General features: G+C 53.1%; 3 protein-coding genes across 6 annotated transcripts; all 3 read left to right on the forward strand.

Moving 5' to 3' along the window:
• Positions 1–743: 743 nt before the first annotated feature.
• On the forward strand, positions 744–6,952 carry ODAD1 (outer dynein arm docking complex subunit 1). The gene is made up of 14 exons (XM_074219832.1): positions 744–984; positions 1,077–1,173; positions 1,296–1,485; positions 1,700–1,822; positions 1,917–2,030; positions 2,896–2,963; positions 3,428–3,615; positions 3,904–4,038; positions 4,743–4,825; positions 4,958–5,129; positions 5,434–5,594; positions 5,686–5,789; positions 6,055–6,133; positions 6,349–6,952. The coding sequence occupies exons 1-14, from the start codon at positions 930–932 to the stop codon at positions 6,442–6,444; spliced, it is 1,665 nt and encodes a 554-aa protein (XP_074075933.1). The 5' UTR covers positions 744–929; the 3' UTR covers positions 6,445–6,952.
• Positions 6,953–12,203: 5,251 nt separating this feature from the next.
• On the forward strand, positions 12,204–18,093 carry LOC141509939 (myeloid-associated differentiation marker-like). 4 transcript variants are annotated; one of them, XM_074219833.1, is made up of 5 exons: positions 12,204–12,253; positions 12,565–12,680; positions 13,559–13,627; positions 15,701–15,768; positions 16,156–18,093. In XM_074219833.1, the coding sequence occupies exon 5, from the start codon at positions 16,158–16,160 to the stop codon at positions 17,121–17,123; it is 966 nt and encodes a 321-aa protein (XP_074075934.1). In that variant the 5' UTR covers positions 12,204–12,253; positions 12,565–12,680; positions 13,559–13,627; positions 15,701–15,768; positions 16,156–16,157; the 3' UTR covers positions 17,124–18,093. The 4 variants fall into 4 exon arrangements, with proteins under 4 accessions (XP_074075934.1, XP_074075936.1, XP_074075935.1 ...); XM_074219835.1 differs by lacking the exon at positions 12,204–12,253 and having other exon boundaries at positions 12,418–12,680; positions 15,703–15,768; XM_074219834.1 differs by lacking the exon at positions 12,204–12,253 and having other exon boundaries at positions 12,418–12,680; positions 15,706–15,768.
• Positions 18,094–23,397: 5,304 nt separating this feature from the next.
• On the forward strand, positions 23,398–26,623 carry LOC141509092 (protein kinase C gamma type-like). Its single transcript, XM_074218345.1, has 5 exons — positions 23,398–23,419; positions 23,625–23,824; positions 25,691–25,802; positions 26,184–26,315; positions 26,463–26,623. Exons 1-5 carry the CDS (start codon positions 23,398–23,400, stop codon positions 26,621–26,623), a joined length of 627 nt encoding a protein of 208 aa, XP_074074446.1.
• The last annotated feature ends 861 nt before the right edge of the window (positions 26,624–27,484 follow it).

A 27,484-nucleotide genomic window follows, 5' to 3' on the forward strand; every position in this document is an offset into this window, starting at 1 on the left:
CGTTGCTTCCTCCCACAGGAAACCGCAGGCAGCTTCGGGGCACGCCCTGACCGCCTGCAGGCAGCCTGGCAGCACGTGGAGGGGGGGCCGGGGCCTGGGCAGCGCGGAAGGGAGGCGCCGCCCTGCCCTGAGGGGGTCCAAGACTGTTGGTGCGCAAGAGCCTGGGGGGGCGCGAGCAGCTCAGTCTCCGCCATCGCGGCCCGCGGGGAGCGCTTCTGCCCTGAGCCCCGCTTCTCGGCAGCTGCTAAATCCTGCCCCTCCCCGCTTGATGCCGCCCCTCTCACTTAGCCCCGCCTCTCAGCAGCTCCCAAACTGCCCCTCCCCATTTAGCGGGCCCCACAAATCCTAAACCCTGACCCTCCCCACTTCACCCCGCCCTCTGCTGCTGCTGCCCCTGCAGTTCCCCTAACCCCCTTAAGAGCCTCCCCTTAAGCCTCTGCTTCAGTCCCACGAGACTCCTCCTCAAATCCTACCCTAAATTTCCACCTTAATTCCCCCCAAATCCTCCTTAGCCCCATCCCAGCCCCCCCACGTTCTCCTCCTCAGCCCCTCCTCTCTCTTCTCCCTCTCGGCTGGCACGCCTCCCTTCGGCCAGCCCCAGGCTCAGAGCTCCCCCTGGCCGCCCAGAAGAGTCGGGGAGGGCCGAAGGGAGGGAGAAGGAGGGGAAGGAGGGGTCCCCTTGCTCCTCGCGGCCCGCCCCGGCCCGCCCCGCCGCCCCGTCCCGCCCCGCCGCCCCAGTCCGCCCCAGTCCGCCCCATTGACCCTGTCGCCTCAGCAACCTGGACCACAACAAAGACAGTAAGCGGGCCAAACGGCCCCAGCCCCCGGCGCCCCAGCTTCCCTCCTTCTTGGCTCCCTATTCTGCGACGTCACCCAGCCCCAGCAGCCTTAACACCCTGCTCCCGCCGCCGCCCCCCCCGCCCATCAACATGCCGCTGGCCAGCGTGCGCTCGGAGGACAGCGAGGCCTACCTGGAGAACTCAGGTAAGGGCCCCGGCCCGAGGCGGAGGGGGCGGAGGGGCCGCCGGCCGTGCCCCCGCCGTGAGCCCATCGCGCCCCTGGCCCCTGCCCTGCAGAGGGGGAGCTGAGCCGCCTGCAGAGGCAATACCGGGTGATGGAGGAAGAGCGGCAGGCGTACAACAGGGAGACCCAGAAGCTGATCCAAAAGCAGATGTGAGCCGGGGGCCGGGGGCGGAGGGGGGAGGGGGAGGGAGGCGGGGGCCCCCGGCCCATGACGCCCCCCCCCACCTCCCAGGGGCCCCTCCGGCTGCAGCTCTCGGGCTGTGACCCGGCAGGGTGGAGATCGAGAGGCTGCAGGAGGAGCAGAATGGGCTGCAGGTGAAGATGAAGATATCCCAGAGCCAGGCCCGGAGGCTGCTGGACCAGGAGCGCCAGAAGGGCCTTCAGGGCCTCCTGGAGCGCAGGCAGCAGCTGGACCAGGAGGTGGTCCGGGAGCAGGAGAACCTGAAGGAGCTGGAGGAGGAGGTGGGGCCTGGGAGCCGAGGGCAGGGGGGCGGAGCTGGGCCTCCCTCGGGTGGGAGCAGTGCTGGGGTCCTGCCTCAGGTGGGGACATCGCAGGGGCTGAGCCTCTGGTGGGGATGTCGCAGGGGTCCCCCTCTGGTGGAGACAGGGCAGGGGCCTCCCTCAGGTGGGCATGCTGGGAGAATGAAGGACCCCAGGGTGTCGTCACTGGCCTCAGATTGCCAATTGGGAGAATCGAGTGTTGGCGCAGCTGAAGCTCCTCAGGAACCCAGGTCTGGTCCTGCAGAAGAAGTCCCAGGACTTCCGAAAGGTGAAGATCCTGGAGGACCAGCTGGACCGGGTGAGTGCACCTTGGGGTCCTGAGGGGGGCGGGGCTTTCAGACAGCCGGCCAGCAGAGCCAGCGCTGGGAGCCTGCCCCTCTGATGTCCTGCAGGCCAACACACGCTTTGACAGCCAGCTGGAGAAGAACAGGCTCCTTCGGGAAGAGCTGAATTTGTTGCACATTCAGAGGAATCGGTTTCTGCATATTGATAACCAGCTGAAGAAGGTCAGGATCCCAGGCCCCTGGACAGAGGAAGAGGGAGCAGGAGAGAGCAGGAGGGAGCAGGAGGGAGTAGGCAGAGAGCAGGCAGAGAGCAGGAGGGAGCAGGCAGAGAGCAGGCAGAGAGCAGGAGGAAGCAGGCAGAGAGCAGGAGGGAGAAGGAGAGAGCAGGAGGGAGAAGGAGAGAGCAGGAGGGAGTAGGCAGAGAGCAGGAGGGAGCAGGCAGAGAGCAGGAGGGAGCAGGCAGAGAGCAGGAAGGAGCAGGAGGGAGCAGGCAGAGAGCAGGAGAGAGCAGGAGGGAGTAGGCAGAGAGCAGGAGAGAGCAGGAGAGAGCAGGAGGGAGCAGGCAGAGAGCAGGAGGGAGCAGGCAGAGAGCAGGAGGGAGCAGGCAGAGAGCAGGAGGAAGCAGGCAGAGAGCAGGAGGGAGCAGGAGAGAGCAGGAGGGAGCAGGCAGAGAGCAGGAGGGAGTAGGTAGAGAGCAGGAGGGAGCAGGCAGAGAGCAGGAGGGAGCAGGCAGAGAGCAGGAGAGAGCAGGCAGAGAGCAGGAGGGAGCAGGCAGAGAGCAGGAGGGAGCAGGCAGAGAGCAGGAGAGAGCAGGAGGGAGCAGGAGAGAGCAGGAGGGAGCAGGCAGAGAGCAGGAGGGAGCAGGCAGAGAGCAGAAGGGAGAAGGAGAGAGCAGGAGGGAGCAGGAGGGAGTAGGCAGAGAGCAGGAGGGAGCAGGCAGAGAGCAGGAGGGAGTAGGTAGAGAGCAGGAGGGAGCAGGCAGAGAGCAGGAGGGAGCAGGCAGAGAGCAGGAGGGAGCAGGCAGATGGAGGAAGGAGCTGGGCTTGCTCCCTCTCCCTCACCTGCTGCCCATGCCCTTGCTAAGCAGGAGCTGAAGGATATCCATTCCAACATTCGAACCCACATAGACAACTCCATCTCAGCCTATGATGCCAGGTAGCCTTTGGCTCTTTCCCAGGGTCTCCCCTCTCTAAACTGGGTGAATATGTGCACTGAGACTTGGGACTAGGGGAGGAGGGTTATCCCTCCTCTCAATGCAACTGAGATTGGCTCCTGGGACCCTGGCCACCACCAAGTCCCTTCCCTGTAGATGTTTCCAAAATCCTCATTAAGTTCAAGAATGCTCCTTGGGAGTGCTTGTCTGGGTCTGAGGAAGCCAGTTCCCACTCTCTCAAGGCTCCCCCTGCTTCTCTCTGGGGTCAAGATTGAGGGTGCATCCCCTCTTGGGTCTTCAGTTTACTTCCCAGAGAGCCCATCCAGGGCTGAGGTAGCCAGGCTTTCATGAGGGCTGGCCCCCTTGGTGCCTTTGAGACCCCCCTACTCTGCTTGTCTGTGACCCTTCCTCCCCCCATCCTGGGGCCCTGTTCCACATGCCCAGTGGCCCCCTTTGTGCCCCACAGGGAGGAAGCCAAACTGAAGCTGAGCCAACTGCAGGAGAAGTTGGACAAGGACTTGAGTCAGTACAACGCTGAGCTGCAAGTGGTCCAGAGGCAGATCTGCCACCTGGAGCAGCTGCACAACTTCCTAGTTACCAAGAACCAGGAGAGGCTTGTGGACCCTCAGGTGCTGGAGGCTGGGCGCAAGCGAGGTGAGGGCCTAGGAGTCTCAGAATGCCACCCCCTTCGCTCCAGAGCAAGGTTGGAACAGGGGCTTTAGATGGCAACATGTCCACTATCCTCTCCATTTGAAGACCTGAAGGGGCAGGGGCAGGGGCAGGGGCAGGGGCATCTAATGCTGAACTTGGAGGCACTGGGGGCTCTGTTGGGGAGGCTTCTCCGGGGACCAGAGCGGGTACTAGGGCTCTGAGAAGAAATGGAGGATGAAAAGAGAGGAGGGGGAAGGAAGGGGGGCTGCTGAATCTTGGGGCTCCTGGCAGAGCTTGAGGAGGCCCAAGGCCTCCGCAAGACTTCCCGAGAGAAGGACATTATGCAATGCGAGGAGGTGCTGCAGAAGCTGGCGGAGATGACAGGCAAGAGCCTCCCGGAAGAAATCTTCCAGACCTACTTGGAAAGTAAGGAAAGGTGGTGCCAGCGCCAATCAGAGATCCTGGCTTCCCCTCCCCAAGCTCCCTAGCTCTGGCCTGACCTCTCTCCCTTCAGCCCTGCCCTATCCTCCTTTCTCATTCAGCTTTACCTTCTTCCCTTTGTCTCTGTCTCTCATTTTCTTCCCTTTATGTTTTCTTAAATCTTCTCTAACCCTTCTCTTTTCTGTCTTACTCTCTGCCTCTCTCTCTCTCTCTCTCTCTCTCTCTCTCTCTGTTCCCTTGACTTCACTTTGAGATAATTATTTAATTTTTTTTTGGCAAGGCAATGGGGTTAAGTGACTTGTCCAAGGTCACACAGCTAGGCAGTTATTGTCTGAGGTCACATTAGGACTAAGGTCCTCTTGACTCTAGGGCCCATGCTCTATCCATGTGCCATCTAGCTGCCCCTCCCTTGACTTCCTTTTGGCCATGTTTGCTCCATTCTTCTTTTCTGGTTCTCATCTACCCATCCCTCTATCTTTCCCCTTCTGTCCCTACCTCTCTCTCTTCTGTAGTCTCCCCACTCCATCCCTCCCCGTCTCTGCATCTCTCTTCTATCTTCTCCCCACTCCATCTCTCCCTCTGTCTGCTCCCCTTCTCCCCCTCTCTGCATCTCTCTTCTATCCTCCCCTCCCCTCCCCTCCTCTCTGACTCTTTCCAACCTTCCGGTTTCTCTTTCCCATCCACCTCAGATGAAGAAAGGAACTTTGCCGAGTTCACCTATATCAATGAGCAGAATTCGGAGAGGGAGAAGCTCAAAAAGGAGATCCAGGAGGTGAGGAATGGACACTTACCAAGCCTGTAAAATGGGAACATGATGCCCCCACCTCCTAGTTTGGGATTGAGGATCACCAAAGAGCCTGGAGAGTTTACAGGGACTCCAGAGTCTTGCTGCTGTTCCCTCTAGATCCAGGATTCCCTGGCTCAATTGACCTTGGCCCAAGATGAAGCCGATCAAGATTTTAGGAATCAGCAGCTTGACCCTCTGGAAACTCGGAAAATGGAGTTGGCCAAGGAGGCTGAGATCGTGAAGGCAAAACACAGCAATCTGAACAAGATCCTAGAGGAGCTCAAGGCTGGTGAGAGGCCTTGGGCCAGGAGGAGGTGAAGGGCAGGGTGTGGGTAGGGAGGAAATCCAAGATCCCACTCAGCTCCCCAGGAATTAGATGCCTTTCTCAATTGGATGAATCAAGGACTTGTGAGGCCATGGAGAAGGGGGATTGAGGAGGGAAAGAGGGGCTGTGCAAAGATAGGTGGGGGACTCCAGAGCTGAAGGTTCAGCAAGTGAGGGGGACTGAGGGCATTGACTAGAAGGAGGGAGGGAGCACTTGCCAAGGATGCTCAGGCCCTTGCTCACCCCTTGCTGATGGGGTCGGCCTGCAGCGATCCAGTCTTTGTTCTACAAGGCCAATTGTGATGACACAAAGCTCAAAAAGCTTCTTGGAGGTGACCAAATGGGAAATAAGACCGTGGAGCTGCTTCTCAGCCTCATTGAACAGCGAGTGATTGATCTCCTGGCTGCCCAGGCCTTCATCAACTTCACGGTGAGCAGAGACCCCACCACCACCACAAGATGCTGGGGTGGGAAGTCCTGCCTGAACTCTCCAGTTGACCCAACCTCTTCCTCTCCCTCAGGAATCTAGTACCTATAACCCTCAGTCCACTGCCCTCAGGCTCCTGGGCCAGAGAGAAGATATCACCCCCAAGAAACCTACTCCAATGGTGACCCCCAGCCATGTGTAAGATGCTTATGAGAAACTGGAAGCCCAGGAGGGAATGGGGTACAGGGTCAGATATGGGAAGGAAGTTGGGGAGGATCTCGGACAGAAGGCTATGGTGGGAGAGGGTCTCTGAGGGATGAAACACGGAGAGCTGCTCTCCTCAGGGAGGAGAGGTCATCCTGGGAAGGCCTAGAGAAATGGGGGTAGAAGAGAACTGGGGTTGTAGGAACAAAGGTTCTTGGGGGGGACTCCAATCTGGCTGAGGCTTTCGGGTTCTTCCAAGGGATGAGCCTATGGGACTGGAGCAGGTGGATGACCGACCCCTGAATCCAGAGGAACTCAGAGCCCAGGTGGTCAAGATGGTGAGAAATGGGGACCTGGGGGAGAATCTGTGGGAGGCCCTTGGCCTCTATCCCCTTTACTCCCCATGCTCTATTCTCCTCACCCTGCCCCTACCTCTCAATGCCTCCATATCTCACCCCCACCATCTCCAGACTCCCCAGGCCCCTTGTATTCTTCCCCACATCCCTTATTGTTCTGTGATTGACTCTTCTTCCTCTTCTCCCACTAAATATAGTTGCAGGAGCGGGAGCAGGCCAAGGATATGGGGAAGGAGAACCCAAATCTGAACCCGCAGTTGCCTGACAGCAAGAAGTTAGAAAAAGTCTCCTAACAGGCTAAAGTTTAACCCTCTTATACCAAGCATTTGGCCTCACTCTGCTTGGAACTCAAGCCCTCTTCAGTAGCCCCCTCCCCTCCCCCACATCCAATGCATTCGGGGTTCCATCATTCTCTTCAGCCCTGGGAGCCCTTGTCTGCTTCTTCTTCCTTTCCCAAGTTATTGTCTCATTCCAGCCTTTCCAAAGGTCAGAGTTTAGCCAAGACCTGGGTGGAGTGGACTGGACTGGGCCAGGTCCAGTGATGCTGTGACCTCAGAGAAATAAAAGTTTCTTGCTCTCAGGGTGAGGTCTATCCTCATTTTCATCCAGTTACCTTTACCATGGGAAGGGAGAATACAAGAGGGTTTTTTGGTTTTGTTTTGTTTTTTGTTCCTGCCCCTCCAAAACTCAGTGAAGGAATAGCCCACATACATATGATACCACACTTCCCCGAGTGAGAAGCACTAAGGGGTGGGAGTCAAGGGGGTGGCTGCCTTGAGCTTTACTTGGAAGGGATCTGAGAATTTGAAGGAGTTTATTTTTTATTTTATTTTATTTTTTTTAGTTTTTTTTGCAAGGTAAATGGGGTTAAAGTGGCTTGCCCAAGGCTACACAGCTAGGTCATTATTAAGTGTCTTGAGACCAGATTTGAACTCAGGTACTCCTGACCCCAGGGCCAGTGTTTTATCCAGTGCACCACCTAGCTACCCCGAGAATTCAAAAGAGAAAGGGTCCTTTCTCCCTTTCTTGCATTCCAGACTAGGGTGCCCCCTGCCAGGTGGCCCCAGTGGTCCTTAGGGGGCAGAGTCTGTCAGTATCATGAAGGAGGGTCTAGACCACAGAATCATGGAGAGCTCCCGGTGGTGGAAGGAACTGGGTGTGATTGATCTGAGAAAGAGATGATGGGAGGGAAAGACATCTGGAAGTATTTTCATGGATTGTCATAGGGAAGAGTGATGGGACCAGGTGGCAAAATCTGGGACAATGAGGGGGAGTTACAAAGAATTTAAGTAAGCTTGATGTCAGGAAAATGATTCTGTAATGAGAACTGCTTAGTACCCCAGGGAGTCGAGCCCTCACAGAGAAGCCCCAAATGGATGAGTCACATGAGTTGATCACTGAGATGCCTTCTAACACACAAATTCTGTAGTAACAGGCAATATCAACTGCTTCATCACCACCAATCTTCCTTAGCCCCCACTAGGGACAGTCTGAACAGGACCCTTGAACCCAAGAACCTTGGAATAACAAAGCTTCTGCTCACTGCTTTCAGCCATCCAGGGCTCAGTAGCCAGAGGGTTGTCAACCATCCAGGGATCTGTCTACCCCTGGTCCTACCTGTGCCACATCTACTGAAGACTCAGAAAAGGGTATATCCTTGGCACTATCATCAAATGGTTCATTATCTCATTTTATCATTAAAAATTTTTTTTGAAATGTCATTACTATTGAGAACTCACCCAACCATTTTGGAGAACAATCTGGAATTCTGCCCCCAAATTTCCAAAACTCTGTATAACCTTTGACCCCAAAATAGCACTATTAGGTCTGTTTCCCAAGATTACAGTAAAAAAAGGGAAGAACTGACTATATATATATAGCAACTCTCTTGGAACTGGCAAAGTACTGGAAATGGAGGGGATTTCCATCACTGGGAGAATGGTTGAGTTAATACGCGGTGTATAAGATTGCAATGAAATGCTACTGTGCCACAAGAAATGATGAGATTGATTTTTAGAAAAACAGTAAGATTTGCATGAAATGATGAAAAATGAAATGAGCAGAACCAAGGGATTGTTGTATACAGCAAGTAATATTGATAGCTATTGTTCTGGACGTTACTTTGAAAAAAAGGGTGGTGTTTCCAAAACATAAATTAAATCCCAGCATTTCTGGCCACTTTGCTGCTGCATTTTTAGGATCATAGGATCTCTTCATCTACCTTGAAGCTGAAACTTTCCAAATGTATGATCTCTCCCATTAGAATGCAAGCTCCTTGAGGGCAGGCTTGTTCTAAATATTATCACTGTATGTTTAGCAAAAGGCATTGCACAGTGTTTAATCTTTCTACCTTTCCTTCCTCCCTCCTCTCTTTCCTTCCCTTCCTTCTCTCCTCCCTCCCTTCCCTTCCTTCCTTCCTATCCTTCCTCTTTTCTTCCCTCCTTTCTCCCTCCATGACTTTCTTCCTTCCCTAAACCTGGAATGAAAGGTGTATAGATGAGTTGTGGAAAATCTCTGCATATCAAACTTGGGAGCCAGTATTTGATCCCAGGGCAATAGGGAGTTATGGAGCTTCTTAAGGGGGGGAAGTGATGAGGTCAGACTGGTGCCTGAGGACTTTGGTCAGTTTAGAAGCCTTTGTTAACAATGGACTGACTATTCAAAGACTCCTTGGGTTGGGGCAGCCTCCTGAACTCAACAGCTCAGCTTGAGGGCCAGAGTTGGACCAGTGGTCGTTAGTGGAAAGGGAAAAAATAGAGCTGGCATTGGGGCAGAAGGGACAGAATTTGGTGATTGGCTCACCCTGGGAGCTGTGAAGGAGATCTGGGTTGTTTTCTCTTCCCCCTGTACAACATTCAACCCTCAAGGCTTCTGAGATTGTAAAATAAGGAACAAAGGCTCAAGAAGCCCCTAGACCTCAGTTCTGGGGGGAAATGTGATTTTTAGAGAGATATTTGGAAAGGTAAGTACCAGGAATGTACCTGAGGAGCTCAACAACCATTTTTTTTCAGTCAAAGTAACTTCCAGAACAACAAAAGGTCAAGAATATCAAAGAAACAAATCAAAGAAATTAAAAAAGTGAAAGTACAAAGGAGGTAGCCTAGCTGTATCAGATCTAAAAACCATATTTTAAAGTGACAGTCATCAAAACCATCTGGTACTGGCTAAGAAATAGAGAAGTAGGGAAGGGGGACAGCTAGTGGATAGAGCACCAGCCCTGAAGTCAGGAGGACCTGAGTTCAAATTTTCAGATACTTAATTACCTAGCAGTGTAACCTTGGGCAAATTACTTAAGCCCATTGCCTTGCAAAAGCAACAAAAAGTGGATCGGTGGATTAGATTAGGTACAAAAGAAACAGTAATAAATGACTATACTGTTTGAAAACTCAAAAAATCCAGGTTCTGGGATAAGATTTAAGCACAGACCAAATCTCACACCCTATAGCAAGATAAAGTTGAAATGGATACAAGATGTAGGCAAAGGGTAATACCATAGGTACTGGTAATTGGTTTACTTGTCAGATCTATGGAGAAAGGAATTTATGACCAAACAAATGACAGAGAACATTATAAACTGCAAAAGGGACGTTTTGAATTTCTTAAAAAGAGTTTTGCACAGATGAAACCAATACAACCAAGGTTAGAAGGAACACAGGAAGTTGGGAAACAATTTCTAAAGCCAGTGTTGCTGATAAATGTCTCTTTCTCAAGTATATAGAGAACTCAGTCCAGTTTACAAGTCTATCACTGATACATGGTCTGTTTTCGGGTGAAATTAAAGCTACTCTAAATCTGCTGGAGCTAAAACTGCTCTAAATCACTATTGGTAAGAGAAATTTAAATTCAAACAACTCTGAGGTACCACTTCACACCTAGCAGATGAGCTAATATGATAGGAAATAAAGTTCAATGTTGCAGAGGATGTGGAAAAACTGGGACATTAATGCACTCTTACGCACTGTTGGTAGAGTTATGAACTGCTCCAACCTACCTGGAGAACCATCTGAAACCATGACCAAAGGACAACCCAACTGCACCTACACTCTGATCTAGCAATAGCACTACGAGGTCTGTGTCCTTAGACCCCTCTAGTCACTGTCCTACTCAATAAAATCCAGTGTTTCCCCTCTCGCCTCCGGAACAAACACAAAATGTGGGTCCTCGTTATCAGAGAGAGCATAAAAGATGGAAGAGGATTCACATGTGCAAAAGTAGAGCAGCTTTTTGTTGTGGCGAAGAACTGGAAATTGAGGGGATGCCTATCGATGTAATGGAGTGTTCTAAGAAAGCATCAGGATAATATAAACTGATGTTAGGTCAAGTGAGCAGCACCAGGGGGACAATGGATACAGCAACAACATTGGGTGATGATCACTGTGACAGTTCACTCTTCTCAGCCAAACAGTGATCAAAGATAATTCAAAAGACTCTTGATACCATCCACATCCAGAGAAAAGATTATGGAGTCTGCATGCAGATCACAGCATAGTATTTTCACTTTTTTCCTTGTGGCTTTTACCTTTTAGTCTGATTCTTTTTTTTTTTTTTTTTTTTTAGGTTTTTGCAAGGCAAATGGGGTTAAGTGGCTTGCCCAAGGCCACACAGCTAGGTCATTATTAAGTGTCTGAGACCAGATTTGAACCCAGGTACTCCTGACTCCAGGGCCGGTGCTTTATCCACTGTGACACCTAGCTGCCCCTTGTTCTGAATCTTCTTTAACAACATGACTAATGTGCTAGGTGTCACAGTGATAGAGAACCTGCCCTGGACTGGAGGACCTGAGTTCAAAACTGGCCTCAGGTGGGTGACTCAGGGCAAGTCACTTAACCGTAATTGACTTGCAATCTAAGACCATTAACTGGAATCTAAGGCCATCTCCAGATATCCCGATTTATATCCGACCACTGAATTCAGATGACTCCAGAGGAGAAAGTGAGGCTGGTGACTTAACATAGCACCTCCTTACTTAAATCCAATTTACAGAATTTCATGACATCACCTCCCTGATGTTATGGTCATTCATAGAACAAAGGACAAACAACAGAGTGGAAATGTTTTCCACAGTTGTCTTATGTTTTCCATGATTGCTTACTATCTTGGGGAGGGAGAGAGAAAAAAAAATTGGAACTCAGAATCTTACAAAAATGAATACTGAATTGGAAAAAATTGGAATAATTGGAAAACTAAGTTAAAAAAAGAAAAAATGAGTGTTAAAAACTATTTTAATGAGTAATTGGGAAAAATTTGTAATGTAAGTTAAAATTTAAAAAACCCCACAAAGTGACTTCCACTTAGGAGTGTGGGCTCTGGATCTTTGAGGGTGGGGTCTCCTGCTGTGTGTCCTTGGAGGGTCTCACCGCCTGAGTCTGTGTTTTGGGGGGCAGGAGCCCTGCTTCCGAGGTGCTGAGGCCACAGGAAATCCACTGGATTTTATTGAGTAGGACAGTGACTAGAGGGGTCTACCAGGACACAGACCTAATAGTGATGTTGCTAGATCAAAGAGTATAGGGGGCGGCTAGGTGGTGCAGTGGATAGAGCACCGGCCCTGGAGTCAGGAGGTCCTGAGTTCAAATCCATCTCAGCCACTTACTAATTGCCTAGCTGTGTGACCTTGGGCAAGTCACTTAACCCCATTGCCTTACATAAACAAAGAGTATAGGCAGTTGGATTGTCCTTCGGTCATGGTTTCAGATTGTTCTCCAGGAAGGCTGGAGTTCATAACTCCAGTGAAAGTGTATTGAGTGCATAAAACCCCCCCCACAACATAACTTCTTGGAATGTGGGCTCTGGATCTTTGGGGGTCTCCTGCTGTGTGTCCTTGGAGGATCTCGCTGCCCTGGTTTGTGTTTTGGGGGGCAGGAGCCCCGCCTAGGAGGTGCAGAGGCCACAGGAAATGCGAACCCCTGCTTCCCCAGATCTGTCTCCTCCCCTTCTTTCCCTTCCCCCACCTCGTACTGCATCACCAATATTCTGCTTCCCTGCAGCCCCTCAAGCCCCGCCCTGGGCCCCAGACTCTAGACGTCTGCCGTAAGATTGGGCTCTGCCAGGCCAGGAAGGGAAAGGCCACTCAGTAAGCCGACTGCAAAGGGAGCCTTAGCAGAGGTTAGTGGGGCGGAGGGAGGAGGAGGAGAGAGGGGGAGCAGGCAGAGGCGGAGCCGGGCCCGGCCCAGGCTCCCGGTTGGCTCCACCGGTCTCAGCCCTCACTGCTCCAGCCGCAGCCCCCCTCCCAGGTCCCACCCTAAAGCAGGCCCAAAGCGGGGCCAGACGTGGGAGACACCCCTGTGAGGGACTGGGATTGGCAAAGGGAGGAGAGGACTCGGGCGTCCGGCCGCCCCTCCGGGCCACCCCTGCTTCCAGTCTGGGGTGGATCCTGGAGTCCAGCCCTCTAAGCTCCGCCCTGCTCCGGGTCCCAGGTGTCCGGCTGCAAAAGCTCCGCCCTGCTCCCGGCCCCAGGAGGGCTCTCCCCATCCCCCTGTTCGCCGGGACCCAGGTGTTCGAGTCTGCGAGCCCCGTTCTTCTCGGGACCCAGGTGCGCTCTCCCCATCCTTCTCTGCTCCGGGACCCAGGTGTCCGGCTCTCCAAATCCCACCCTTCTCGGGACCCAGGCCAACTCTTCCCGTACCCCCACCCCCACCCCCAGACTGCACTAGCCGGGGTAGCCCCTGGGTTAGGACCCAGGCCCTAAACCTCCCCCCCCCCCAAGCCTTGCATTCCTAAGGTCCTGGGTCGCTTTATCCCTTTGGGCAGCGCTGAAGTGGGTCCTGAGGCTCGGGCCTGTGGACTGGACTCCCCCCCACCCCGCCGGCCCCCCTCCTTTCCCAGTCTTGGCTTCCTTTTCTCTGGGATCCAGGTGTCTCCAGGATCTATGGGCCTTTCGCCCACATGCTCTCAAGAGGAGAATGGGACCGGATGTGTGGTAAAGGACTAACTGGGGGCCATCAGCCCCAAATAAGGCACAAATACACTCGTTGTTATAGCAACGACCTTTTCCCGCCCTCCCCCCCCATCCCCACATTCCGACCCGAGGACCCCTCCCTCCATCTCCCCCTTCTGTTGTCGCTTCCTGTTTGGCATCACTATGGAAATAGTGACCTCAGTCTCCCCCTCCCCTCCGAGGCTTGGGCTAGGGGAGTAGCCTGATGGGGCTGGGGGGTGGTTAGAGCCAGAAAGGGCCTGTGAAAAGTGTTGGTTTGGGTCCCTAATGGGTGGAGACTGGTGATGCTAACTTGGCCTCATTGTCCTCAAAGGAGCCACTTTGGCTTGGCCGCGCCCCCAGGGGAGGGCTTGGGAAAGCCCTGGTGGGTCCTCTCCCGATGACTTCTTGGGGCAGAACTCCAGGTACTAGCCCCGCCTCCGCCCCGCCCCAGGAGGTCTCTTTCTCTCTTCTTCCCTCCCACCCCACCACAGCCCCAGTCTCAGCCTCAGGTTCACCAGCTCTCCCCACAACTACCCTGGAGGAAGTCCGCAGACGTTGAGGTGAGCTGCCTAGGGAGCAGGGCCCGGGCACACGCAGAAGGGTCCAAGCCTCGGGGAACCTGGGCAGATGGGGGCAAACAACTGGTCTCGGATCTAACAGGTCGCGTGTCTAGATCCTGTCTGCTTGAGTCTTTTAGCGGCCTGAGGGCTAGGGTGCAAGCTGGGAGAGCTGGGGCCCTTAGGTGAGCAGTGGGCTCTCTTCAGTAGAAGGGGGGGTTGAAGCTGGGAAGGATGCTAAAGTAGCGGACTTGGGAAGCCCAGGCTGGGCTAGGGGAGCCTCGGGCTTGAAGCGGTTAAGGCGCATTTCCCCCCAATTCTCCGGGTCTCCAGCTGTGCATTCCAGAGCGGTGACCTCAAGGGGTGGCAATGCTGCCCCCTCCCTCCCCCCTCTGTCTGGGACTCCCAGCTCACGTCTTCCTCGCCTCCCTGAATAACCAACGGGGCGGAGGCGGACCCAGCGCCAAGGTCCTGGCCACGGAGGCGCCAATCCCACAGGGGCAGGAGGGAGGGGAAGGGGAGTCCTTTCCCCGCCCCCCACTCACTCCTCACGCTCCTGGGTGGATCGCCACCTCTGTCTTCTGGAGTTGCCGGCAGGCGTGGAGGTGAGCCTTCCAATAACCTCACCCCGGGCAAGGACCCCGCCCAGATCCGATTGGGGGCCTAGGCCTTCTGGGCCCCCCACTCCTTCCGGGGGTGGGGATCCCGCCTCCAGGCCCAGCTGGCCCTGGCCCGGAGGAGGAAGGGAAGCAGGGCCACCGCCCCGGAATCCCAGACACATTCCTGGGCGGAGGACAGGCCAAGTACCTTATAAGGCCAGAGCTCCTGCTGCTGTCTGGCAGGCACCCTGCAGCCCCCCCAGTCCCCCCGCCGGCCTCTGATGCTCACTCTGGGGCCACCAACCCCTCCTGCTCCCAGACAGCCAGGCCTACGCCCCGAGCGCCGCCACGCCCTTCTCCTTCCCTCTTCTGCTTTCCCGCTTCAGCAACCAAATCCTAGCACCCTTCTGCGCAGCCTAGGCAGCCCCCCTTTTTGGTAGGTGGAAGCAGGGCTTCCAGGGCAGAGTTTTGGGAAGCAGCCTCAGAAACCTGTGACTGGGGCTTTGTGGGCCAGGGTGGGGCGGTGGTCTTCATGAAGTGTCTATGGCTAGAAGGGGGTAATCATATTTATAATCTCTCTGTCTCTCATTCTTTCATTCTCTGCTGTCTCTGATTCTCTCTTAATCTCTCGTTCTTTCATTCTATCATTCTCTGTCTCTGATTCTGTCTCATTCTCTCTTTGTTTCTCATTCTTTCATTCTCTCATTCTGTCTCTGATTCTCTTTCTCATTCTGTTGCCCTGACTGTTTCTTTCTCATTCATTCGTTTTCTCATTCCTTCATCCTCTGTCTCTGATTCTTTCTCATTGTTTCCCTGTTTCTTTTTTCTCATTCTCATTCTGTTTCTGATTCTGTCCCATTTTCTCTCATTCTGCATGTGTCTCTCTCATTCTTTCATTTTTCTTATTCTTCTCTCTGATTCTGTCTCTGTCTCCCTGACTTTGTTTCTCTCTTTTTCTCATTCTCTCATTCTTTTTCTCATTTTCATTCTCTCATTCTCTGTCTCTGATTCTGTCTTTCTCATTCTGTTTTCCTGACTTTGTTTCTCTTTTTCTCATTTTCTTTCTTTTTTCATTCTCTCATTCTCTTTCTGATTGTCTCATTCTCTCATACTCTCTGATTCTCTCTTTCTCATTCTGTCTTTATGCCTCTCTGTCTGGTTCTCTTTTTCTCATTCTCTTCATTCTCTCATTCTATTTCTGATTGTCTCATTTTCTCCTTCATTCTCTGTCTCTGATTCTGTCTCCATCTCTCTGTCTTATTCTTTCATTCTCTGTTCTACCTCTGATTCTCTTCTATCTCTCAATCTCTCATTCTCTTTTTCACATTCTTTCATTCTCATTTTCTGTCTGATTCTCTCTCGTTTTCTCTCTCATTCTGTCTCTGTCTTTCTGTCTTTCTCATACTCTCTTTTTCTTCTTTTTCATTGTCTGATTTCTTTCTCTCTGTCTCTTTCTCTCTCTCTCTCTCCCCTCAAGAGTAGCCAGAAGGAGACCTGTCCATAGGATTCCCCCTTCCCTGAAAGGAGTGTGACCTGAGATTTCAGGTAAGAGTGCCCCAGGCTTAGGGTGGAACTGGGGGGGGGGTAATTCTTGCTCATGAACACATACTCACCCACTCCTTCAGACAGGAAGTCAGAAGATTCATTTAGGGACTTTCTGGGCCAAAGGGGAAGGGTAGCTGACTGAACAGTCACTAGGCCCTAGAGGCAGGGTGGGTCTCCTCTGTGGACTAGGTCACCTCTAAAGTCCACTCTAGCTTTAAATCTTTGCTAGTGGAAGGTGGGATCTGAGTTCCTCTGGCTATCTGGTGCTGAGAGTCCCAAACCAAGTTCCTCTCTCTTGGCTGCAGGAGTCTCTTGGGTGGGCTAAGACTGGGGCCTAGACTAGCCATGCTCTCATCTAATGAGTGTCTGTACCTTCTTTCCCCTCAGCCATGCCGGTGACTGTGACCCGCACCACCGTGACCACGACCACCACCTCTACTGGCTTGGGTACACACACCATAGTGGGCTCTCCTCGGGAGCTGACGTCCAAGCTGGGCCTCCTGCGACTGCTGCAACTGGTGTGCACCTGTGTTGCCTTTTCCTTAGTGGTCCATGTGGGTGCCTGGGAAGGGCCCATGGGCCACTGGGCCATGTTTGCCTGGTGTTTTTGCTTTGCCATGACATTGGTGATTCTGATAGTGGAGGTGGCTGGCTTCCAGCCTCGATTCCCACTCTCTTGGCGAAATTTCCCCATCGCCTACGCCTGCTATGCCACCCTGCTCTGCCTCTCAGCCTCCATCATCTACCCTACCACCTATGTCCAGTTTTTGGGCGACGGCTACAGAAAAAGTCACGCCATCGCAGCCACCTTCTTCTCCTGTGTGGCCTGCCTCGCCTATGCTACTGAGGTGGCCTGGACCAGAGCCCGGCCCGGGGAGGTCACAGGTTACATGGCCACTGTCCCTGGCCTCCTCAAGGTCTTTGAGACTTTTGTAGCCTGTATCATCTTTGCCTTTATCAGTAACCCAGTCATCTACCAGCATAAGGCTGCCCTGGAATGGTGTGTGGCTGTCTACTGTATCTGTTTCATCCTATCTGCAGTAGCTGTCCTCCTGAGCCTGGGGGACTGCACAGGTCAGTTGCCCATTTCGTTCCCTACTTTCCTCACGGGCCTGGCCATCCTGGCAGTGGCGCTCTATGCCTCAGCCTTGGTGCTTTGGCCCCTCTATCAATTTGATGAACGGAAGGGTGGCTTGCCCCGAAGGCAGATGGATTCTGGCTGCCCCTATCACAATGCCCATTCTGTGTGTAACTGGGATCGACGGCTGACGGTGGCCATCCTCACGGCCATCAATTTCCTGGCCTATGTAGCTGACCTGGTGCACTCGGCCCGACTGGTCTTCATTAGGGTTTGAAGTGGGTCCTAATCTACCAACCATGCCATTTCCAATCTCCTCCTTTTTCCTTTCTAAAGTCCCTATTGCCTGCTTTTCTCACTGCCTATATTTCTGTCTTTCTCACCAGCTCCTGGCCTCTCTTTTCTCTCTCCTTCTTTCTTCTGCCCTTCTGCCTGTCCTAACTCCCCTGTAAGGTGCTGAGCTTCTTACCCCTGGCCCAACCCCTAGCAGCTGTTCCAGGGTTACTGGCCCTGGGCCATGGGTTCCCACTGACAAAGCATGTTGGTCTGCCTGCTTCCATTACCACCCAGGCCTGTGTGCCTTAGTCTGTGTGAATGTTGGGAGAGCTGGAGAAGGCAGTGGCCTCCTTCTTCAACCTCTTCCTGCTTGACTGGAGATGACAGGGGCAGCCTCTCTGTGCCAAATGTACCTCCTCTTCCAAGTGAAAAATGTATCCTGAGAGGTGTCTGGGATTCACAGTCCTTCAATTCTGTTCCACCTTGATCTCCATGATCACCACCCAGTGACAGCTCCTCCTGGAAACTTTCCTCCTTCTGCCTGGGGAAAGGCAAGGGAGGAGGGTGAGCATTAGCCCTCTCTATCCACTTTGGACCTTTCTGGGCTTAGTTAAAAATCAAGACTGATACTCAAGGCAAAGGACTCCTGGCCCAGACACAACCAGTAGTGATACATTTGAAGGAACCACAGAGAAGGGAGGAAATGTTTTCCTTCACAACCTCCTCCTCTCCAGTGCTATGTGATTGTGTGTGTGTGTGTGTGTGTGTGTGTGTGTGTGTGTGTGTGTCCGTGTGTATCAGGGTATGAAATTTTTTGCTGTGACTTCTGAGTACCCCCACATTGCTTCATCTTGGGGAGATTATGTTGGGCTGTGTTGTATGTGATGGTATATTACTATGCTGCCCATACTTCCCACACATCTGCAATTTTTTTTTACCTCAATATAAAGGCCACATATTAAGTGTTTGTATTTTTGTTGAGTCCTTTTTGGGGGGGGGGCAAGGGGGACAGTGTCATGGAAGTATCCAAATTTCTGAGTCTTGTGGGCATTGGGGGTAAGAGGAGACCAACTTTTTTTGGTTGTTGAGGTTGTTGGGGGGGTGGAGAGGATGCGATAGATATAAACCGTGGAGGGGTCCACTATTCCCACACTTGTAGAGTGGGAAGCTTAGCGGCTACCTCCCAGGGTCGTTGGCAGGAACAAATGAGAATAGTATATACATATTTCCACAGCTAACTCCTCTAAGTCACAGAATTGCAACTCTGTCATGGAAGGAACCTCAGTGGTCACCCAGTCCTACTTCCTCATTTGTAAAGGAAACTAAAGACCTTGATAAGGAACTAACCGAACTTGTTTTAGGGTAGTTGGAGAGTCAGGATTTGAACTTCAGATCTTCTGACTGCAAAAATCCAGCCTCTTTGTTTTATAGGTGGGGAAACGGAGTCCCATAGAGCTAAAGGGAGTTCACCATTGTCTCAGAGTTTCCTGACTCCCAGCCCAGCTCTTTTTTCACCACCCCCCAGGGAGGAATCCCTTTTTCTTCCTTGTAGTACAAGATCTAAGAGACCTGGAGACCTGAATTTGGATCTTGCCTCTGATACTTAGTAGTTACGTGGCCCTAAGTAAGTCAGATCCTCTTTCTGAACCTCAGTCTGTGAAATGGGATGAAACCTCATTTGCCCCTTATTCCTCCCTGGGTGCTTCTTGTGGAGAAAGCAATAAGCACTGCAGAAGTGGATTGCAGGTCTATCATCCAACATGAAACTAGAAAGGCCTCAGAGATGGATCACTTGGGGGTAGGTTGAGGCTCAGTATCCATACCTCCTGCCTCCTGAGACTCCCAGAGGACTAACCAAAGCTGACATGATCTGTTTAACAAAACCTCATTTTAAGATGATCTGTGAGGCCTTGCCCTCATTTTACCCCGGAGGAAACTTCTTCAAGAGCCTTAAGGGACTGGCCTATGGATGGTCTCCACTTGGGTGAGAGTGGAACCCACTAAAACCAAAGCTCCCAGATCAGCATCCCTTCTATTAACAAGATCTCAGTAGAAAAGTGGAGAAAATGGAACCGGGAGGGCCTTTAATGCCCCAGGGCCTGGAAGAGGCTACTTAGATAGAACCCCAGGAGAGAATAAACATTAAAGAAGGCCACGTGTCTCTATGACCTGCCGCTGGCAGGGGTGAGGAAGGAGGGAGGAAAGGGGAGGTGGAAAAGGGAAAGTTAAAACCAGAGCCCAGGCCAATGGGAGGGGCCTGCGCGAGGTGCTGATGGAAGAGGCCAGGAGCTGACTGGTCCCGGTGGGAGGGGCAGAGTCGGATTAACCGCTTCCTTCGCCACCTTGAACGGGAACCGCGCTCCAGTAGAGAATCTATAGACTGGGAGACACATGGGGCCAGATTCTGAGGGACCTCGAGAGACTCTAAAGACAGGGACTGCAAAATCGAAATGGAGAATGGCAGGGACAGAGACACAGACTCACTGCGACTCCGGGAGCCAAACTCTTGGAGTCTGACAAGAAGCAGTTTATTTGACTCCTATGTTCTGGGGACACGAAGACAAAAGGCGGTCCCTGCCCTCAGGGAGCTCCCAATCTGGTGGTGGTGGGGGTGGGGGGGTGGGAACAACTGGCCAACGGCTAGGCACAGGTAAGATCTGGGGAGATCTGGAGATTTCTCTCCCCGACAGTCAAGCACCAGAATGCTGAGGGATGCTCATAGCAGAAGGGAGTTTAGTTGGGACCTGAGAGAGGCCAGAAAAGGGAAATGAGGAGGGACAACGTTCCCGGTGTGGGGCACAGCCAGGGGATGGCCAAAGGGGAGTAATAGAGGGGGTTCTGTTCCCGAATGATGGACGAGTGTGGGGCGGAATGTAAGAGGACTGGAAAGGCTCCCACGGGGGGGGGGGTCTGTGATTGATTCTTGAGACTGAGACATAGGCAGACACTCCGAGAGAAAGGCACAGACTATTTGGGGGAACCGAGATGGAGGGACAGATGCTGAGATCTAGAGAGACCGAAGCTGAGGGCGCCCTGCCGGGGGGCTTGTGGCTGGAACTGCCAGGCTCTGCCACTTGTGCTGCCCGGGCCGCTCCCTCTCTGCCTCAGTTTCCTTTTCTGTCCAGTTAGGGAGCAAGAGGTTTTCAAGGTCTTGTTCTGACACTTTGAGATCTCGGGAGGGAGGCTGGCTCTGAGAGACCGAGAAAGGCAAAGCTGGGGTCCGGGAGCCCCGAGGGGGAGGATCCTCCTCCTGAGACCCCTGCGGAAACTGAGTGCAGATGGATGGGTAGGGGTGGGCTCCGACTCCGGGGCCACAGCCTGGTGGCTGGTAGGCGGGGTCGAGTTGCCGCGAGACCTGCTGGGGGCTGTAGTTCCCAAATGCGCCTCAGGCCGCCGCTGAGGCTGAAGCTGGACTACGTGTCCCACAAAGCATCGCGTGGCTTCAGCTTCGGGCTGAGAGAGGCGGTGAAGGATGCCCAAGGCAAAGAGAGCGGGGCGGGGAGAGCAGAGACAGAGACAGAGACACACAGACAGACAGACAGACAGACACACACACACACACACACACACACACACACACAAACACAGACAGAGACAGAGACACACAGAGAGACAGAGACACAGAGACATACAGAGAGAGAGATTGAAACAGAGACTGACAGACACACACACAGAGACAGAAAAGACTGAAACAAAGACTGACAGACACAGAGACTGACAGAGAGAGACACAGAGATAGAGAGACAGAGGAAAGATACAGAGATAGAGACAGAGAGGAGAGAGAGAGAGAGAGAGAGAGAGGCAGAGATACAGAGATACAGACGGAGGCACAGAGACAGAGAGGAGAGAGAGAGAGATGCAGAGATAGAGACAGAGACAGAGACCCAGAGATAGTGAAGAAGAACGAGTGGGAGACAGAAATAACAGACAGAGACAGTCAGGGAGACACACGAAGAGACACGGACAGAGACAGAGAGACACAGAGACAGAGACCTAGAGATAGTGAAGAACAAATGGGAGACAGAGTTGGGGAGACAGAAACAAGTCAGACAGAGAGACAAAGAAACAAAGAGACAGAGAGAGAGAGAGAGAGAGAGAGACGAGGAAACAAACCCAGAGGCAGAGATAGAGACAGACAGAGACAGGGAAAGAGAGAGAAAGAAGCAGGGAGGCAGTAGAGACAGGAACCCAAGGAGGAAAATGATGGAGATGGAGAGGGTCCAGGTGGGATGGGGAGAGACAGAGTCAGACATGGATTTTTGGGAACTGAGGGGAAGGGAACTTGGATTGGCCAGTGGGGGTGTGAGAGGTACAGACAGATGCACAGACTGCTTAGAGAGTTGGGGGGCACCTTTAAGAGGAAGTCCCGCCCTCTTGGTCGTCACGGTAACACCCCTTTCCAGGGCCCCCACTTTTCAGCAGGTGCCCAAAGCCTCCTCACAGCGCAGCTCAGCCAAAGCAACGGGGTCCCGGTTCGCTGGGCCCTCCTGCCCCCCCATCCTGCCCCCTCCCTGGCCCCAGGACTGCGGACTCCTTCTCCTCCCCTCTTGTCTCCTCCTCCTCCTCCCCCCTCTTTTCGCCTCTCCCTCTTGCCCATTTCTCTCTCCCCAGCTCTGCCTCTGCCCATTTCTGCCTCTGCCCCTCCCTATCTCTGTGCCTGTCCCTTCACTTCTCCCCAGGTCTCTGACCATCTCTACCTTTCCCTCCCTAGCTCTCTTTCCCTTCTTTCTCTCTCATCTCTTTCCCCTTTTCTCTCTCATCTCTCTCCCTCCAGTCTCTTCTCTCTATCCCTCCTCTCCTCTTTTTTTCTTCTCCTGTGTCTCTACTCTTCCTATTCCCATCTCTTTCTCTCATCTTTTCCATCTCACGTCTCTGTCTCCCCTTCTGTCTCCCACATCTCTGCTCATTTTCCCATCGCCTCCATCTCTTGCCATCCTCATCCCTCCCCTGCCTCCTCGGCCTCTCCCTTGGGATCTTTTCATCTCTTCTGATCTCTCCTAGATTTTTTCTCCCCCACCCCATCTCTCCCCCTCCCTTCCCCGCCCTTGCCTGTTCCTGCCTTCCCCACCCTCCCCACCTCTCCCAGGCCTGAGTCTCTTCCCCAGTTTCCCTGGGAGGGAAAGCGTGGGACCATGGCCGGGTTGGGCCCGGGAGGTGGGGAGGCGGAGGGCGGCCCCCGGCCCCTGTTTTGCAGGAAGGGGGCACTGCGCCAGAAGGTGGTACATGAGGTGAAGAGCCACAAGTTCACCGCCCGGTTTTTCAAGCAGCCTACCTTCTGTAGCCACTGCACCGACTTCATCTGGTGAGGGAGGCAGAGCGCCGGGCCCTAGGGGGCGGGGCTGGGGGAGGGGGCTCCGGGACCCCAGGGGGAGGAGGCTGCCGGGGGGTCCTGGAGGGACTGCAGCTGAGGGGAAGAAGCGGTGCGGGGGGGTGCCAGGGGGAATACTGGAGGCGGGGGCTCCTATGTCCCTTCCCTCCCTCTGTTCCCCTCCCCTGTAGCCCACTGACCTGAGGGTCTGGCTCATTTCAGGGGGATCGGCAAACAGGGCCTTCAGTGTCAAGGTAAGACTTGGGGCTGCGGAGGCCGGGGTCTCTGGAGAGCAGAGGGTTTCGCGTGTCTCGGGGGAGGGGCCCACGTGTTCGTGCGGAGCAGAAGTCTGAGCTGGTGGGGACTAGCATGGGGCCAGGCCTGGGAGGAGGAAGGAGGAGTGTGGGGGCCCCCGCAGCTCCAGGTGGGGAAGGATCTATGGGGAATCTGTTACCATGGGAACAGCCAGTGGGGGGAGAGAGGGAGAGTCAGAGACAGAGACACCCAGGGAATCACCAAGAGATCGACAGAAAGAGACGAAGATGGGCAGAGACACCAAGACTGGGGTGGGGGGAGAGAAAGAGAAAGAGAGAGAGAGAGAGAGAGAGAGAGACAAGAGACAGAAAGATAGGAAGGTGCTGAGGCAGGGAGAACCAGAAACAGGAGAGAGGGTCATACAGGCTCCCCCTGGTCCTTCTGCTGTTTCCATAGAAACCTCATCTCTTCATTAGGGTTTACTTAGGGTGGGGCTTGGGAAGGGAAAGGGGCGGTTGCCCAAGTGGACTACAGCTGTTCTAGGAACACAGTGAGTCAGAGAGGGGGTGGGAAATGGCAGTAAGATCCCCCCAATCAACTTCTGTGTTTTTATCTACCTTCTGCACCCCCCCCCCCTTTCTTGATACATCTACTCCTCTTGGGGATCTATGGCTCTCTTGGTTTTGATCCTCCTCTGGATGTCTCTGTCTTAATGGATGTCTCTGTCTCTTTCTGTCTCTGTCTTCTGTGTCTCTATCCCTCTGCAATCTCTGGTTCTCTCTTTGTCTTCTTTCTTTCTTCCTTACTCTGCATCTTCTCTTCTCTGTATCTCTCTCTCATTCTCTGAGTCTTTCTCTATCCCTCATCACCCATTTCTGTTCCTCTCCATGTCTTGACCATTCTTGGTTATCTCTGTGTTTGTCTGTCTCTTTACCTGAGCCTGTCTCCACATTTTGATCTCTCTCTTTTTATCTCTCTTGGGCTCTACTCTTTTCTGTGACTGCCTTCCTCATTCTGTCTCTCTGGTCTCTGTCTATCCATCATTTTATTTTCCAGTCTGCAGCTTCGTGGTTCACCGACGATGCCACGAATTCGTGACCTTCGAGTGTCCGGGTGCGGGGAAGGGGCCCCAGACAGACGTGAGTGCCCCCTATGCCTGGGTCTCTGCAGAGGCATGGCTTGCTCCCCCCTTCCCCAGCTCCCCCTGGGTGCTTGGCCCAGTTTCTCCAGCTATTTTTACGGGAGGGGAGAGGAAAGGGGGGCTGGAAGCAGTGGCTCCTGCCCCACATTCTCTGCCCTTGGCCTGGAAATCTAGGGAGGGGGTGGTGATACATGGGAATGGAGGAGGAAGGGAGGAGGAGTGGGAGGAGGGGAGATGGAGGCAGAGGTGGGGCCAGGGGAGTTCCAGGAGGACAGGAGAGAAACAGAAATGAAGATAAAGAGACAGAGGCAGTGAAATGGACATTAGAAGTGGAGATAGAGAGGGAGACAGACATAGGTGTGAGCGATAGTGGAGAAGAGACCCAGAGAGATCCTGGAAGACACGGGTAGTCCAAAAGAAGGGAAGAGGTGGAGACAGAGGAGATAAGAAATCCATGAGAGACTCAAGAAAAACAGAGAAAAGGGGAGATCCCATCACTAGTTTTTACAATTTTCAAAAGGTGGAATCACTTCCTATGAAACTGGAGTTCAAAGATAATTGGGAAGCTGAGGCTTTTTAGAGGGGAAGGGACTATCCAAGATCACACCTTGAGCCAAGGAGAGTAAGACTTGAACCCAATTCTGAATTCAATGGAATATTCCCTTCCTTGTTTGGAAAAGTTATTGAGACCAAGACAAGTCAAGAGTAGGTGAATGACCCATGAGAAAGAGATTGGGAGAGACATCAAGGTGGGCAGAGATTGATCACAGGATGTAGGAACTAAATGGGAAGGTCCTTGGGGATCATGGAGTTAAACTTCCTCATTTTATAAAATGGAAAGTGAGAAGGAAAGAGACTTACCCAAGATGACACAGAGTGAGGAGCTGAACTCAGATTCCAACTCAAGTCACCGACTCCCCTACCTGTAGGTACATCTTTGGTCTTGGATCTCAGATGTCACATCTCAAGACCTAGAAGACATGGAGATGAAGTGATGGGATGTAAAGAGTTGTTGATAGAACTATAGTCAGGAGATACTTGATTTCCGGTGCTGGTTCTGTCCCTTCTTGGATATGGGACTATGCCAATCAGCCCCTCTGAGCCCTGGTTCTCCTCTTTGTAAATCCTGGGGTTACCTCCTTCATAGGGCTTTGCAAATCTTTAATGAGAATGGTTATTTTTAGGATGAAAGGCACAATAGTCAGGCAGATGGCAGGTAAAGGAAGAGGTAGAAAGATGGGGAGACAGATACACGGAGAGAGACAAGGGAGGCAGCAGGATGATATGGGAAGACCCCCGCCTCCCCTAAAAGGGAGGAGGTTGGGTTGCTAGATGTGACTTTAGCCAGGATTCTGGGCCTCAATATCTCCTCCATAAAATCTGGTAAAAGTAATTAGCTAGCATTTTTAGAGCACTTTTTATATCTTATCTCACGTGTGGGAGGTTATGCTTATTTTGCAGTTGAGGAAACTGAGGCAGACAGGTTGAGTGACTTGCCTAGGGCCACTACACATAGTACATGTCTGAGGTGAGATTTGAACTCAGATCTGCCTCGTTCCAAACCCCACATCATCTAGCAGCCCAATGACCTCTAAGAAGCTTCTTTCTGGCTCCAGAGAGGTGAATCTACTTCACTTCTTCTCCTCACAAGACCAGATCCTCTTGTGATAAACAAAGAAAACCTGAGACCAGAGGCGGCAATATGGGGAGACAGAATCACAGAGATAGGGAAACCAAGACTCACAGAGATGCCGAGATGGCCAGTCCAAGAAAGAGGGACAGCTGGGGAAACTAAGGCAGGTGGAGAGGTGAGGAATTCGAGGCCTGTATTTGCACCCCTCATGATCCTCTTGCTGCCCCCTAGGACCCCCGCAACAAGCACAAGTTTCGTTTGCACAGCTACAGCAGCCCGACCTTCTGCGACCACTGTGGCTCCCTGCTGTATGGGCTGGTCCATCAGGGGATGAAATGTGCCTGTGAGTGCAGGAGACCAGGTGGTCCGGTGGGGGGTGGGGGGCGAGGGCTGGGTGGCTGCGAGGTGGAGTCCTCTAGGCTGGGCGCTGTCCAGGGGCAGGGTACCTCCAGGAGCATGCAGATCCCCAGGGACCACCACTCCCAGATACCCTGGGGGAGGTGGGCGTGAGGAGGGGGTGGTCAACCCCTCTAATGAGAGGCTGCTGGAGGGACAGAGCCTCTGGGAAGGGAGAGCGAACCGAAGGGGTGAAGGGGTTTGGTGGTGGACTTGGGCACCCCCCCAGGGGACTACATCTCCCAAGATGCCTGGCGGCCTCGATCAGCCTTCTTCGAGCGATGCTGGGAGTCGTAGTTTTTGCTGAGCTCCCTGTCGCCCCCTGCAGGCTGCGAGATGAACGTGCACCGGCGCTGTGTGCGAAGTGTACCCTCTCTGTGCGGTGTGGACCACACAGAGCGGCGAGGGCGCCTGCAGTTGCGCATTCGGGCCCCCACTGGGGATGAGATCCACGTCACAGGTGAGGCTCCCTGACCCGTGGGCTCGTGGCCACCTGAAGGCTATGTGCCAGCCTCTAGATATTATGGGGGCAGAGATTGGTGGGCCTCTGATGGGAGCCGGGTCTGGGGCTTGCGTGACTCGACCTCCCGGAACTTTCCGTCCTCAGTGGGCGAGGCCCGTAACCTCATCCCCATGGACCCCAATGGCCTGTCCGATCCCTACGTGAAACTAAAGCTGATTCCGGACCCAAAGAATGTGAGCAAGCAGAAGACCCGGACTGTGAAGGCCACGCTAAACCCGGTGTGGGACGAGACCTTCGTGTTGTGAGTCTTCTACTCCTGGGAGAAAGCAGAGAGATCCTCCGGAGGAGGGCAGGGCAGTGGGGGCCGCCTGAAGGGGAGTGGGGTGTCAGAGGAATAGTTGAGCCAGGGGCCTGCACTGGGCTTCAGTTCAAGTGTGTGACCACTTGATGATCTGCAATGATCGATGCTGCCCCCTCTCAACCTCAGTTTCCCCATCTATAGTTGCACTCTTCCCGTCTGAGGTTCAGATCTGAATATATCCAACACCAAATATGTATTAAGAGCTTGATGAGTCCCAGACATCCTTCTGGAAGCTGGGGATTCGAAGAACAGATCCTGATCTCAGGGAAATCGCCTTCTATAGGGGAGGAGGACATGCAGGCTTAGAATTATGGACTCCTGGACTCACTCCCCCAACACACACACCTGATCTCCCTCTTCCGTGGCCCATTTCCCATGCCTAGATTCATCTCTCTCCTCAAAGAAGAGTCCCTAAACTTCTTTCAAGGTTAACCTTCAGAACCACCTTCTCCCTTAAGGCATTTCTTCCTCTCTCTGGTTTCTACTACTTCTCTCCCATCACCTTTATGTGTATTTGTTTTCTCGGATCTAGAATGTAAGCTCCTTGGTGAGGGGGACTGTTTTACTTTTGTCATGCCGAAGGCAGAATAAACCTTCCTAGAATGATCTAAATACAGTAAGCTTTTACAGAATAAAAAGATAATTTTAGACAAGGCAGCTAGTTGGTGAAGTAATTAAAACTGACATCAGACACCAGCTGGGTGACCCTGGACAAGTCACTTAACTCTGCCTCAGTTTCCTCATCTATAAAATGAACTGGAGAAGGAAATGGCAACTCGCCTCCAGGATCTTTGTCAAGAAAACC

The sequence above is a fragment of the Macrotis lagotis genome, chromosome 1 (assembly GCF_037893015.1).
Source record: "Macrotis lagotis isolate mMagLag1 chromosome 1, bilby.v1.9.chrom.fasta, whole genome shotgun sequence".
Taxonomy (NCBI): Eukaryota; Metazoa; Chordata; class Mammalia; order Peramelemorphia; family Peramelidae; genus Macrotis; species Macrotis lagotis.

Coding starts and splice junctions, on each gene's coding strand:
- ODAD1 (XM_074219832.1), top strand. CDS start 930: ATGCCGCTGGCCAGCGTGCGCTCGGAGGACAGCGAGGCCTACCTGGAG. Junction 2,964..3,427: donor ATCTCAGCCTATGATGCCAG/GTAGCCTTTGGC, acceptor TGTGCCCCACAG/GGAGGAAGCCAAACTGAAGC. Junction 5,130..5,433: donor CCTAGAGGAGCTCAAGGCTG/GTGAGAGGCCTT, acceptor GTCGGCCTGCAG/CGATCCAGTCTTTGTTCTAC.
- LOC141509939 (XM_074219833.1), top strand. CDS start 16,158: ATGCCGGTGACTGTGACCCGCACCACCGTGACCACGACCACCACCTCT.
- LOC141509092 (XM_074218345.1), top strand. CDS start 23,398: ATGGATGTCTCTGTCTCTTTCT. Junction 23,420..23,624: donor GGATGTCTCTGTCTCTTTCT/GTCTCTGTCTTC, acceptor TCTTTACCTGAG/CCTGTCTCCACATTTTGATC. Junction 23,825..25,690: donor GGAAGGGGCCCCAGACAGAC/GTGAGTGCCCCC, acceptor GCTGCCCCCTAG/GACCCCCGCAACAAGCACAA.